This window comes from Suricata suricatta, chromosome 16 (assembly GCF_006229205.1).
Source record: "Suricata suricatta isolate VVHF042 chromosome 16, meerkat_22Aug2017_6uvM2_HiC, whole genome shotgun sequence".
In the NCBI taxonomy this organism is placed as follows: domain Eukaryota; kingdom Metazoa; phylum Chordata; class Mammalia; order Carnivora; family Herpestidae; genus Suricata; species Suricata suricatta.
Window position 1 is genome coordinate 34,547,264 of NC_043715.1, and position 14,235 is coordinate 34,561,498.

Below are 14,235 nucleotides of genomic sequence, written 5' to 3' on the forward strand. Positions count from 1 at the left end.
TGATTTCTCCTTCTTCTAAGGAAGTAAGCCAATTGCTTCAAAATAGCATACAATATTTCTACACTGACTCGGCTAAAACTTTAAAGGATATTCTATATTGGAAAAATCTACTAAAAGACTTTTTTAAAGTTTGCTGTTACAGAGTAGAGGTGATTTTTAACACCAATCCCTTTAGGTTATGCAATGGTTGGATTCAAGGCAACACAGACTGATGTAGGCATGTGCCTTCTTTGCTCTACCATGTGTTTAACAATGTCAAGGTGGGCACTTTAGTCAAAGAATCCTTAAAAAACACACACACACACACATCCCAGTATGATACATCATATATTTGGGAAGTTTTATATTCTTGGGTCTTAGTTTAAAATCAATCAACCATTGTTTATATCTCTTGCTTTTAAAAAGAAAAAAAAACAGTTAAAATTTAACTATTTAGCAAGGTTAAGAACCTTTAGGTCCCTTTTTTACCGTGGATCAAAAGGAAGATGACAGTTACCCATGACTGAAAAATCAGTCACTTATTCATCGTTTCACTAAATCTTAACTAAACTACCTAGGGATCATCCTCCCTTGATAAAAAGTATCACTTGTCTCCTTAAAAAGTAGACTACAATTTCTTCCTATTCTAACTTCGGATCTCATATACCACTATGAAAAAGAATAACGGTCATTTTAACATAGCACTGTCAATGTCAGACAAAAGTAAGTGACCACTAGAATATCATTCCTCCCTTCAAATACAGGTACTGCAGTAAAACTACCATGACTTTACTCTATGCTCTACTTTTCTAATGTCCAACATAAGTGTTTTAACAGGGCAAATTATGGGATAGGTACCAGTGGACCAAGCATCGATATATGAGAAACAGCACACTTTGGGAGGAATAAACTCACGGAAATCTGTGTCCAATTCCTATTTCATCTAAAAACAAAACTAAATTCAGGTTTTTCTAAAATTGTCTTTTTCTCCCCTAAGTTTGTTTATTTTGAGAGAGAGAGAGAGGAAAGAGGCAGAGAAAGAATCCCAAGGGGATTCCACACTAGCAGCCCCATTCAATACAAGACTCGAACTCATGAACTCGGAGATCATGACCTGAGCCAAAATCAAAGACAATTAACTGACTGAACTACCCAAGCACCTCCTAATATTGTCTTTAAAATAAACCTCTGCCTCCTAATTTCAATAAGCATTTAACCAAAATGAAAATATTCCAGAATAAATCAGCCACTTATAAAGTTATTCTATTTTAATGAAGTTCCTCTATTTCTCCTTTCTTCCGCAAATAAAATAGAAAGCAGAAGAATATTTCACTTCTGACAGAAAATAAAAGAACAAGTGCATTTGACTAAAAACATTAGGCTGCCAGGATACATCTGTTACCTTTTCAAATACTTAAAATGAATATGATGACCTGAAATAATTCCATTATTTTCTACCAGGATCTAGCAATATTCTACTCTCTTTAACAAGCTCTGTGGAGGTAGACTCGAGTTTTAAAATGACCAAAGAATACTTTTAATTCTAAAAAATGAATAAATGGAAGAACTTTAATCTGTAAATTGATCACACATTTCAAAATTATGTCCTAAAAACAAGGACATTTGCCTACACAACCATATTATTATTACACCCAAGGAATTTAATATTGTTACTAAATTATCTAATATACATGGTATATCAAGTTTACCCAAATAAACCCAAAATTTACCTTTTAGGGTTTTTTCTAATGTAGGATACAATAAAAGACTGCATTTGAGTGTCATGTTTATTTTTTGTTGACTAATTTAACATTTTTTTCTTTTTTTAAATGAAGTATAATTAACATACAGGGCTATATTAGTTTCAGGTGTATAATATAATGAGTCAACAATATATGTTACTCAATACTCAATACAAGTGTATTCTTGATCTCTTTTATCTATTTCGCCTACCCCCCATCCCCCCACCTCCCCTCTAGCAAACACTGGTTTGTTACTTGCACTTAAGAGTATGGTTTTTTGTTTGCCTTTTTTTGTTTGTTCATTTATTTCTTTGGTTTCATAAATTCTGCATATGAACAAATCATACGGAGTTTTTATTATACCCTCTACATCCTTCTATATAGTCTCATTTCATCTGCAAATAAACTAGTTTTACTTCTTCCCTTCCATTTGAATGCATTTTAACTCTTTTTCTTATCTGATTGCTGTGACTAGGACTTCTAGTACTATGTTCATTAAAGTGGTGAGTGGACATCCTTGTCTTATCCCTTATCTAAGAGAAAAAGCTTTTAGTTTTTCACCACTGAGAATAATGTTAGCTATGGGTTTTTCATATACAGCCTTTATTATATTGAGGCATATTTCCTCTAAAACTACTTTGTTGTGGAATAGAAATTGTATATCATCAAATGCTTTTTCTGCATCTATTAAGAAAATCATGTTTTATCCTTCCCCTTGTTAATGCGATAAATCACACTGATTTACAAATAGTGAACCACCCTGCCATCGATGGAATACATCCCACTTGATCCTCATGAATTTTCTTTTAATGCATTGTTGGATTCAATTTAGTAATAGTTTCTTGAGAATTCTTGCCTCTATGCTTATCAGAGATACTGGCTTCTAATTTCCTTCTTTTCGGTATTTTATCTGGTTTTGGCATCAGGGTACTGCTGGCCTCAGAATTTATTTGGATGCTTTCTTTCATCTTCTATTTTGTGGAATCGTTTGAGAAAAATATATATTAACTTTTCCTTAAATGTCTAGTAGAAATCACTACAAAAGCCCTGAACTTTTGTTTGTTGCGAGTTTTTTGATTACTGAGTCAATTTCATTGCTACAAATTGGTCTGTTCAAATCTTCTGCTTCTTCCTGCTTCAGTTTTGTTAGGTTATAAGCACCTTAGAAATTTGTACATTTCTCCTAGTTTGTCCAATTTGTTGGCAGATAGTTTTGCAAAATATTCTCTTACAATCCTTTGTATTTTTGTGGTATTAGTTCTTACTTTTTCATTTCTGATTTGAGACCCTCTTTTTTTTTTTTTTGAGTCTGGCAAAAGATCTACCTATGTTGTTCATCTTTTCAAAGAGCCACTTCCTGATTTCACTAATCTTTGTACTCTGTGTTTAGTCTGTGTTTCATTTATTTCTTCTACTCTAATCTTTATTATTTCCTTATTGGCTTTGTTTGCTCTTTTTTTTCTAGCTCCATTACTTGTAATATTAGATTGTTTACTTGAAATTTTCCTTAAGGTAGACCGGCATTGCTATAATCATTTCCCTTATAACAGGTTTTGCTGCATGCCCCAAATTTTGGACCATTGTCTTTTCATGTTCATTTGTCTGCATGTGTTTTTTAATTTTGTCAGTTAACTCATTTCTTGTTTAGTAGCACGTTATTTAGTTTCCATGTATTTATGTCCTTTCCATATTTTTTGTGATTACTATTTTCATATTGTTTTGGTCAATAAAGATGCATATTATTTCAGTCTTTTTGAATTTATTGAGACTTCTTTGGTGACATAACATATGATCTCTTTTGGATATATTCTATGTGCACTGGAAAAGAATGTATATTCCACTGCTTTTGGATGGAATGTTCTGCATGTATCTGTTAGGCTCAATTGATCCAATGTGTCATTCAAGGTCACTGTTTCCTTGTTGATTTTCTGGCCCAATGATCGATCCATTGATATAAGCAGAGTGTTAACATCACCATTATTGTATTCCTGGCAGTTTCTTCATTTATGTCTGATAATAGTTGCTTTATGTATTTAGGTGGTACCATGTTGGGTGCATAGTTACAATTGTTATACCTTCCTGCTGGATTGTTCCTTTTATCATTATGTAGTGTTCTTTGTCTCTTGCTAATTGTTTTAAAGTCTATCTTGTCTGATACAAGTATTGCTACCCCATTTTTCTTTTTGCTTCCATTTGTACTATAAATGTTTGTCCATCCCTACACTTTCAATTTATATTGTGTCTTTAGGTCCGAAGCGAGACTCCTACAGGCAGCATATAAATGATGATCTTGCTCTTTTTCCACTCAGTCTTTTGATTGGAGCATTTAGTCCATTTACAATTAATGTAATTTATTGATAGGTAGGTACTTATTGCCACTTTTTTACTTGTTTTATGCTTGTTTTTGCAGTTATTCTCTGTTCTGTTCTTCTTCTCTGGCTCTCTTCCCTTGTAGTGTGATAATCTTCTTTCCTGTTATACTTGGGTTCCAACCTCCTTATTTTTTGTGTATTTATTATAAGCTTTTTATTTGTAGTTACCATTAGGTTAATATGTAACATTTTATGCATACAACAGTCTATATTACGTTGATGGTCACTTATGTTTGAACCCATTCAAGAAGCACTACATTTTTACTCTCCCCTCCATGTTTTATGTATATGATGTCGTATGTTACAACCTTCTATTTTGTGAATCCCTTGACTAATTTTTATAGGTGTAGCTGATTTTACTGCTTTTTTTCTTTAACCTTGGTACTCATTTAATAAGTTATCAATCTACTGCTTTTATTATGTTTGCATTTTCCTGTGAATTTTTTTTCCTTTCACAATTTTTTCATTTTTGATTATGGCTTTTTCTTTCCACTCAAAGAATTTCCTTTAATGATTCTTAGAAGGCTAGTTTAGTGATGATGAACTCCTTTAACTTTTTTCTGGGAAACTCTGTCTCCTTCTATTCTGAATTATAACCTTGTTAGATACAGTATTCTTGATTGCAGGTTTTTCCTTTTAGTACTTTGAATATATCATTTCACTCCCGTCTGACCTGCAAGTTTCCACTGAAAAATCAACAGATAGCCTTATGAGGTTTCTCTTATTTGGAACTGTTTTTTCTCTTGCTGCCTTTGAGATGGTTTGTCACTACTTTTTGCCATTAAAATACTCCGTGTCTTGGTGTGGACCTCCTTAGGTAATTTCACTGGGGACTCTTGGTGATTCCTGAATCTATATGTGTTTGCTTCCCCAGATTTGGAAAGATTTTGGTTTTATTTCTTCAAATACATTTTCTGTGCCTTTCCCTCTCTCTTCTCCTCCTAGGATCCCTATAATGTTAACATTATTACATGTGATGGTGTTGCTGCATCCCCTTAACCTACGCTCATTTTTTATTATAGGTTATTTCTTTTTACTATTCAGCCCAGTTGCTTTCCTTTACCCTATCTTCTAGGCTGCCGATCCATTCTTTTGCCTCCTCTGATTTTCTATTGATTCCCTCTAGTTTGATTTTTTTTTTAATTTCAGTTATTGACTTCTTTATCTCTGACTGGTTCTTTTGCATATTTTCATTTTGTTGAAGGTCTCACTGAAATCCTCCACTCTCTTCTCAAGTCCAGTGAGTATCTTTATGACCATTACTTTGAATTCTTTTTCAGACATATTGCTTATCTCCATTTCATTTAGATCTTTTGTTGTGGTTTTGTCCTGTTCTTTCATTTGGGATATATCTCTCTGTCTCATTTTGTCTAACAATCTGTTGGTTTCCATGTGTTGGAAAAGTGGTGCTGTGGACTTGCTATTGTGTATGGTTATCTTCCCCACTCCTCAGGGCGAGAGTCACTATAAAAAGGGGCCAGTCCCCGCCAGGGTTGCTTGCAGGGTGTGTTGGGGCAGGAGGTGCTTTGGAGACATGCCTACCAAATGGGGCTGGTTGAATGGGGCTGATCCCCAGGAGAACTCAAGGGCAGGGTGCTTCGTGCTAGCAGGGTAAGTAGAAAGTGTCCTGTTTCCTAGGCTACCCAGGGGGAAAGAAATGGCACTTGACACCTCTTTTGTTCTTGGGAGAAGTCTCCTAAAGATCCTAAACATACCTGCCCCTCCAGCACTTGTTCTTACATTAGTAAATAAATCTCCATTATGAACACCCACGTGCTTTTCAAACTGTTCAACCACATTACTTCCTATGTTGGCTCTTTAAACCCAGGTGCTCCGTTTCCTATTACTCTCCAGCCCTCCCAGAGCTAATTTTCAAAGGAAGAATTAAGCCTTGCTGATTGTAAAAACTCCCAAAGTCAAGCCCCACTAGTTTTCAAAACTTAAATCTTATAGGGAGCCATTTCCCAGTGGGGGTCCCCTATGCCTGGGTGCCTGTGTGGAGTCTGATCCTGTCACTTCTCTGTGCTGGTGACATGCCTCCCCTTGGGTTAGTCTCACAGGGAGTCTGGCTCCCAACCATGTCTCTGCCCTTCCTACTCTTTTCGATGTGGCCACCTTTTTACAGCTAACTGTGTAAAGTCTGTTCTGTCAGTCTTTGGGTCATTTTCAGAGTCAGTTGCGCTGATGTGACTGTTGTCTTGGAGTGTCTGTGGGAAAAAGTGACCTCAGGATCCTTCTATTCTGCCACCTTCCTGGATCACATTTCTTTAGTCTTTCTTACTCTAGTTATATTCATAACTTTTCTAATATTCTCTGTTAGCTACATTTTTTAAGAGTCCTGGTAAGTTGACTTATAAGTAACCACAATTTGACTTTGTCGGATTGGTTATTCACAGGTAGATCTATTTAATCATTTTGGTAAGAAGTCAACATGGGTGATGTGCACTTAGCACTGTGTTACAGTGAAGCACCTCCTGCCCCATTACTATCCTGACCACTTGGCTGAGGTATTGCTGGCACTCTCTATACTCATAGGATCCGTAGTAGCTTGACACTCAAGGAAGCGGTACTGTGCTCACACAGAATATGTTAAGAAATGCTTGTAGTGTAACAAGTGTGCTAAAGGCCATTACTTCACATTATCTTAGTATTTTCTTTTCCAAATGTAACACATCAGTAATTTTAAACAGAGGACTCATGTTCACGTGAAAGATGCCAATTTTTAAATCAGAAGTACATGCATATGTCTCACCTTCAGAAAATTAATATTCAGAAACCTAATCTTAACAAAGGTTAAAATGTATTACCTCTGTGAGTCAGGACATATACATTGAATGTTTTCCATATATAACAAAATAAGAAGCTATTTTGTATTGTAACAGGATTTTTAACTTCATAAAATAATTATCAGACTTACAATCAGATTTAACAAGACACCTCAATGAATTGCAGTGGGAAAAATACTAAACTAGTGGGGTGCAGAAGGGGGTGTCCTGGCCCTGGCTCTATCATTAACTAGTTGTGTATTTTTGGGTAAATCTGTTAACCACCTGGACCCCAGTTTTATCATCTGCAAAACTGAATCAACCGCTAATCCTTCTGATTGAAAGCAAACAACTCAATGAGAATGTGCAGATAATTCTGCCAAAAACTAATGATGATTTAAAAACCTACAGATGAAAAAAATTTTGGTCACAAGGTCATTAAACTATTAGTACCAGTCTAGTATAAATCCTTAGGAAAACTTAAAATTTGTTTAGATGCTTTGAGTAGTCACGGATCACACACAGTGAGTCAGCAGCAGAGCCCAAAAGAGAGCTGCTCAATTCATTGTGGGCCAACAAAATCCTATTACGCAGACGTAGTTCTTAGAAGAGCACACACCAGCTTACCTGTATGCAAGAGCCAAAGCCCAGGCCCCAGCAGCACAGTATAGACTGTCATGGATTTTTGCCTTCTGATCATCACCGCATGTTTTAGTTGGAAAGAGACCTGTGGTTGGACTTTGATACAGGAGCAACGTTGACTTGACTGGAATGGAAGACAAGAATGAATTGTACAGCCATCCATTTTCCTTGGGCTGAAGATCTTAATATTCTTTCGTTTCCCATCCTACTTCTGACAGTTCTGTTGTTCCTAAACTTACCAATAGTATACAACTTTTTAGGATACAGAAATTACTTCATGTAAGTCACTCCAGCACAAGTAGAAATCCACTCTGCAGGAAGGGTATTTCTACTTTTGAAGACAGGACTCAGCTAATTAGCAATTAAAAAGCTTTTAGCATAACCTATTTAATGTCAGTAAGTGTTGAAAGGCAATATCAGGTACAGAAGAAAAAAAAGATCAGTATCTTCTGACTATTGTTTTCAACAATAAGTTCAATAGGGAAACAAAACAAATGTACAACATAGAATGGCCTTAATTGCTAAATTCAAAGTCAACTCCACTGCTAAATAAACCATAATCTTGTTTTCTGCTCATAACTAATTTGTGCCTGGTCTTCAGAGGAATGTATTCATTTTACATATCATACTATACAAGCTATGGATATGCTGATCATTTCAAAAGCAAATCCCATCCTCATATGACATGAAAACAAGTAAATAATTATTTTGAGAACATTTTACTTAAATAAAGTGTGAAATTAAGGTTTTATTACCTTTTATAAGAGTTCTAAAATATGAAAATACACACACTAAAACTACATTTTCTAAAAGCTATTTTATTCCTAAATATAAATGTCTTTCACCAAAATGCATTAAATTAATCTAGATTGACATATGTCAATTACTTTTAGGACAGTTTTTCAAAGGTCTAAAGCATGCTGTTCTTTTATAGAGATTAAAGAATTAACTTTCAGGGCACCTGGGTGGCTCAGTCGGTTGAGCGTCCAACTTCGGCTCAGGTCATGATCTCATGGTTCATGGGTTCGAGCCCCGCGTTGGGCTCTGTGCTGACAGCTAGCTCAGAGCCTGGAGCCTGCTTCTGATTCTGCACCTCCCTCTCTCTCTGACACTCCCCTGCTCACACTGTCTCTCTTTGTCTCTCAAAAATAAATAAAAAACATTTAAAAAAAATTAACTTTCTTCTTTTTCTCAGACAAACCTGACATTATCATTACCATTTTTTTTTAGAGTGTCAGGGTATTTATCATTTATCCCAGAGTAAAGAATTGGTCCTTAAAGTGTAAAGTAAACAACTGACAATTCTTTAAGAAGATATTTAAATTTCTTTATCTAGTTATGGCTACAATGACAATAAAGGGCCACATAAGAATATATTCTAGAATTTTGACTAAAATAAGATGAATTAAGGATTCACATGAGGTTAACACAAACAACAAGAAAAATTCCTTATCTTAGGGAAGTAAATTAATTGAATTTTACATTATTTGCCTTAGAAGGCCACATAAATGGCACAAGCAGCAAACTGGCAAAAATTAATAGGCTTTTTTAACTTACAGTCTGATTACCCAAGAGGTGTCCCATGCATACATATCTCAAAGGTGCTTACTCCCATTAAAAAGCAAAACTTGCCAGACTATGCTTGGCAAAACAAAACAACAACAAAACAGGGACCTAATATTAGTAATAGTAACCTGAGATTATCTTTTGTGTCCCAAAAAATTAGTAATACATTATAAAAGGTTTAGGACTACTTGAAAACCACATATGGATATATGAGTAAGTAAGTAATAGTTCTACAAAATCTTTATGTAAGTAGTAATCAAGAAAACCGCGTCCAGTTCTCAAATCTAGTAACGTATAAGAGGACTAAAAAGACACAGAGGACATTGGTGACACTTTTAAAATTATTCAAGGGAAGATATGACCTGCTGAAACTCTTTTATAGTCCCAGTATCAATATCCAATTATAATATATAACTGCCTAAGCAATGAAACTATCCCCACATCCAAGTGACAGATCATCATCATGCATATAACGTATGCAAAGTAAGGCAGAGTAAATACTAATCATAACTACCTAAGGACATGTTTTCCCCAAGTTTTCCTTACCAATTCTATAATAATGATCCAATTTATCCCACAGAGTTTCATTATCAGGTCTCGGAAGATGAATGCTTTTCAGAGGTTCATAAACTGAGCCTAAAAGAAAAATGAAAACCCATCAAATTAAGTCATTTCCACCAAGATAAACAAAACTCTGAAAGAAATAAAAAAGCACTACTTAGCAATCTAATTTTCATTTTTATGTGTGAACTAAAACACATTATATTATTGGTCAAATGTTTGGTGGGGAAAGGAGAGAGAAGAAATGGCCCTTGTAACAAATATAGAAGGGTTCTAAATGTTACGGGAATGCCCCCGCCCACTAACACCGGGCAGTAACTCTGGCCAACTCATATTTATACTGATCCCAACCACCCAAATACCACTAATACTTATATGATAGTCCCTAGTTCAATAATTCCAGTTCCCTTTGAGAAGTATCTACTTAAATGCCCTAAAATCCAAACCATATTCTTTATGCTCATGATCAAGCAATTTTCTGCCAAATGATCATACCCTAAAAACCTCAGGAGAAAAGACAATATTGACATGTTGCAAAGTCATCCACTCCATGAATATTCAGATAGTTTTCACACTAAGATCTGAAGCCTCCGTTCTCTCCTAGGTAGACAGAACTCCTGCCTTAGTATCTGTTAAATTAGAGACCGTTTCTACTCTCACCCGTGAAAACTACTCCAAGGTATTAACAGAGCATACTGCTCAAAAGCTGCAGTATATAATTATGATAATTTACCACAAAATAGATACAGAAAATTGTTCACTTGACTGGTGTACATTCTCAACTGCCGACTGAAAGGAAGACATCTGAACCTTCAGCCATCAGACTAAGTACTATCTCTCATTCTTGTTAAAAGTACTCAGAAATTATAAACATCTCAAGGTCTCAACTAATCCACAACTAGATTCGGTATTGTACATCATATAATCTAACCACAGAGCACAAGACTGGCCCTAAAATTTACCTGGAGGTGGGGTTGGGGGACGTGTTGGCATGCTTTAAGTATCTGTTTTTAAAGAAAGTAAAAATTGCTATGTCCAGTATGCTAGTACAAAGCCAAGGTATTTGGAATTCTTTATGTTTAGGGAGATAATAAACAAGGAAGAAAAGGATCTATATATTAAGGCAATAATCTCATTAAATTTTGTTGGAAAGAGAGATGATTTGTGCATAAAATCAGGAATATGAAAGATTTCCTCTAGGTGAAGAGATTTCCTAAAAAAGAGTCTTCACAATGACACCAACCAGAACTGCCCAACAGGGAGGAATGGGAAGACCAATCAACACAGACAGGAAAGCATCGGGACACCAGCACAAGAGGCCAGCGCCCAGCCATGCCCTCTGTCCCCCTGCATTCAGCAGCTCTGGGTAGACATAAGCATACGGGGCAGCCTGGCAGCTGGGAAAAAAATAAGATGGCTACTGCTTACACATTAGGTGCTAAGCTCCAGGATTCTACACACTTTCAGTGACGCTCATACAATTAATAAAATCAGGTACAAAGCAACACAAGTTTGAAATTGCAATACATATATACAAAGATTAAAGAAGGAGACACTTTGCCGGGGTAGAAGGACTGTGGATGAATGATATTTCCATCTTTATTTAGAGGTCTATTATTAGAACTAATACTTTACCTTATATAAGAAAAATAACATCCAGAAGTTACTTATACTTTCATTACATATAGGTAAATAATACATGTATATATGGATAAAACTTGAAATAGAATATATAAAATTGAAGTCCACCTTTATATCTACCATAATAATTGTGAGTTTATTTTGTAAGAAGTATTTAAATGACATTGTATCTTGGTTTTTAGGGTAAAAAATATTTATTTTTAAAAGTGCCATTACATTTAAGGTGCCCCTCAACTCCCAAAAAAAGACTAACATGATTCTGTCATCTAGGGTTTCTCAATAAAATCACTGATAGGAGCTTCTTAAAAACACCAAAAAATAAACAAAAGGAAAACCAGACTTTTCAGGAAAATGAATACCAAAGCAGTAAGGGCTAAAAAAGCTGTTTAAAGCATAGCAGAAAAATATAAAAGTAAAATCACTAAGAATCTTATATACTTTCTTATATCTTCAAGAAAGCCCAAGGTGAATTAAGAACAGCTTACCTAAATAAATGTTAACATTTTAGTGATCACCACTGTATTGCTTCTGAAGGAACTGCATAAAATTAAACAAGGATATTCCACAGAATTTATGGCAAACAGTACCACAAATCTCAAGTCAAAGGAAAAGTAATCAATGGTAATATTGTAAACAAGAATTAGACACCTGAGAAGCTTCAGTGTACATAAAAATGTCGAGGAGAAAACAATCAATAGAGCATGAATTCCCAAAGACAATGAGAAGGATGCAAAATAACAGAAAACACTAATAAATGTTTAGAGTTCAAAATGAAATGAAACCTTTAAATGTAAATTTTTCCTTTTCATGTTTTTCCTTTTTGAATTATGCTGTATTTAAACATCACAAAGTAAAATAAAAATTATTGACTTTCTAATTAAAAAATGAGTTTATACATGTCAATCTGATTTTTTACCAGTCAACTAACTTGGCATTAGAAAAATACAATCAATCTACCCTTCATTTCAGAACACATTATTGCCAAAGACATTTACAGACAAAGAATAAGACAAGAGACAGAAGTTATTTGTTGAGTAATATTCCAGCTTTATCATGTAAGAGGAAAGGGTTATTTAAAAGATTAAATAAGAAATTTCCATGAGACAAAAACAATAGCAAGAATGAGCATAACCTTAACGAAGGAACAATCTTTCTGAATTGGGCACTACAAAACACCGAGGTTTCTGAGTGGTATGTGGGGAGGCTCTTGAGCAATCACAAAATAGAACTGGTAATTCAAGTAGCAAACGTTAAAAGAATAGAAATTAGGACTCAAAAGGGAAGTAAAGGTGAAAAATTGATCAGCAAACCAAAATATTTTCACTACTCAATTACTTGAACATACAATACTTTATTATATGATTGAAAGCCCTTGAATACTGTACATACAAAAAGTGTTATTAATCAAGACTATAGTCCTTTTGCCATGTATGGTGATAGATTAAGATAAATACCATTATTTATTTTCAATAAAAATATGCATTGTATACATAAAACACTGGACCATATATCCAATAGGCTACCAGGACCCACAGATTGGTAGAAAAGGTAAGACAACGTTTTGAAGAAGAGAAATACAAATTAGAGTGGTGAGTTCTTTAATGACAAAGAATAGGAAACTTCAGGGCCCCTGTGGGGCTGAGAGAACAGGAAACCCCTACATTGCAATCTCTAAAAATAAAAGTCATTTCAAATAATGCATTACCATCCGAAAATGAAGAAAATAACTGAAATCTATAACATGAAGTCTAAACACATATACTTGCAGACATACTATCACAGCGCTAAAGCTTATACAAGTCTTATGAAACAAAATACTACATATTGAGGTTTTTTTTTTAATGATACACATGAAAAAATATATAGCTAACAGGGTAAATTTTATTGAACACTGATTCAAGTAAGCTCTTTCATGAGAGAGAGAATTTTATTATAAACCTAAATCCTTAGAAAGGCTACCGAATTCTGATTTTCTTCCTCCATTAAAATAATTTCTTTTCAGATTAAAAAAAACATCTAACATACCATTACCCTACAACAGGCACCATTAACATTTTGGCACATTCCTTTCAGACATTTCTTTAAATAATGTATATAAATATACACAAAATTTACCACATGTGGACTCATAACATACATGCTCTTTTTTTATCATGGACACTAGTCCTTTCTTCCCTTATCTCACCTCTTGCCCTCTTCTGTCCTCATTCCCAGGGAAACATACTTTTTCCATATTTATATAACCATATATGTATATGCATAAATGAGGGAAGAGTCTTTCATTGTTTGTTTTATAAAAATGGGATCATGAAATAGACCCTTCCTTGCTTTCTGCTCTTCCCATTTGACAACACACATGGAAATCAAAAAAGGCAATGATTCTTTGACTGCTATGTATTTCCAGGGTTTTGACACAGTAAAATTTATTCAATTATTCCCCTACGAATGAGTATATAATTTTCTAGTTTTGCCATCATAAACAATCCTGCAAAACATCCTATGTGTACATATAGACAGTAGTATCCTAGAACCAACTAATACTGGATGAAAAGAGTTAACTGTTAAGTTTTCAGGAATTTTGGGAGCTGGTTATGAAACACATAAATGAAAATGAAATTATAAAAACTTATAGTTGAATAATTATTAAAGTAAGTCAAATTCATCACTTCCTAGTTTTACATTTTACTATTATATATGTTCTTGAAGTGATTTATACCTATTGATCTGTACTTTGAAAATACCATATAAAGTTGCAACACGTCTCTTTCCAACTCTGCATTCAGTGATGCCATGTAGATTTGAGTAGCTGTGACGAAAAACAAATGGTCCACAAAGGCCTAAAATCTTTACTATCAAGTTTACTGAGCTCTAGTCTAAATTCCCAGTAGTACTAAATTAAGTAATAAATGTTATTTTTACACAAAAAATGGCAAATTGCATTTTTTAAAAGGCTAAAACAATTCACAT

General features: G+C 34.5%; 1 protein-coding gene across 6 annotated transcripts in view; it reads right to left on the reverse strand.

Moving 5' to 3' along the window:
* Window positions 1-14,235, reverse strand: part of PHKB (phosphorylase kinase regulatory subunit beta) — a 219,041-nt gene that overhangs the window by 175,791 nt on the left and 29,015 nt on the right. For all 6 annotated transcript variants that reach the window (XR_003903728.1, XM_029925046.1, XM_029925043.1 and 3 more), the window contains 2 exons: window positions 9,613-9,702; window positions 7,486-7,624 (listed from right to left, as the gene is read on the reverse strand). Coding sequence is in view for 5 of the 6 variants with exons in the window: in XM_029925046.1 (XP_029780906.1) it covers window positions 7,486-7,624; window positions 9,613-9,702 (229 nt within the window). In the remaining variant the exon portion in view is untranslated. The remainder of the gene's footprint in view (window positions 1-7,485; window positions 7,625-9,612; window positions 9,703-14,235) is intronic.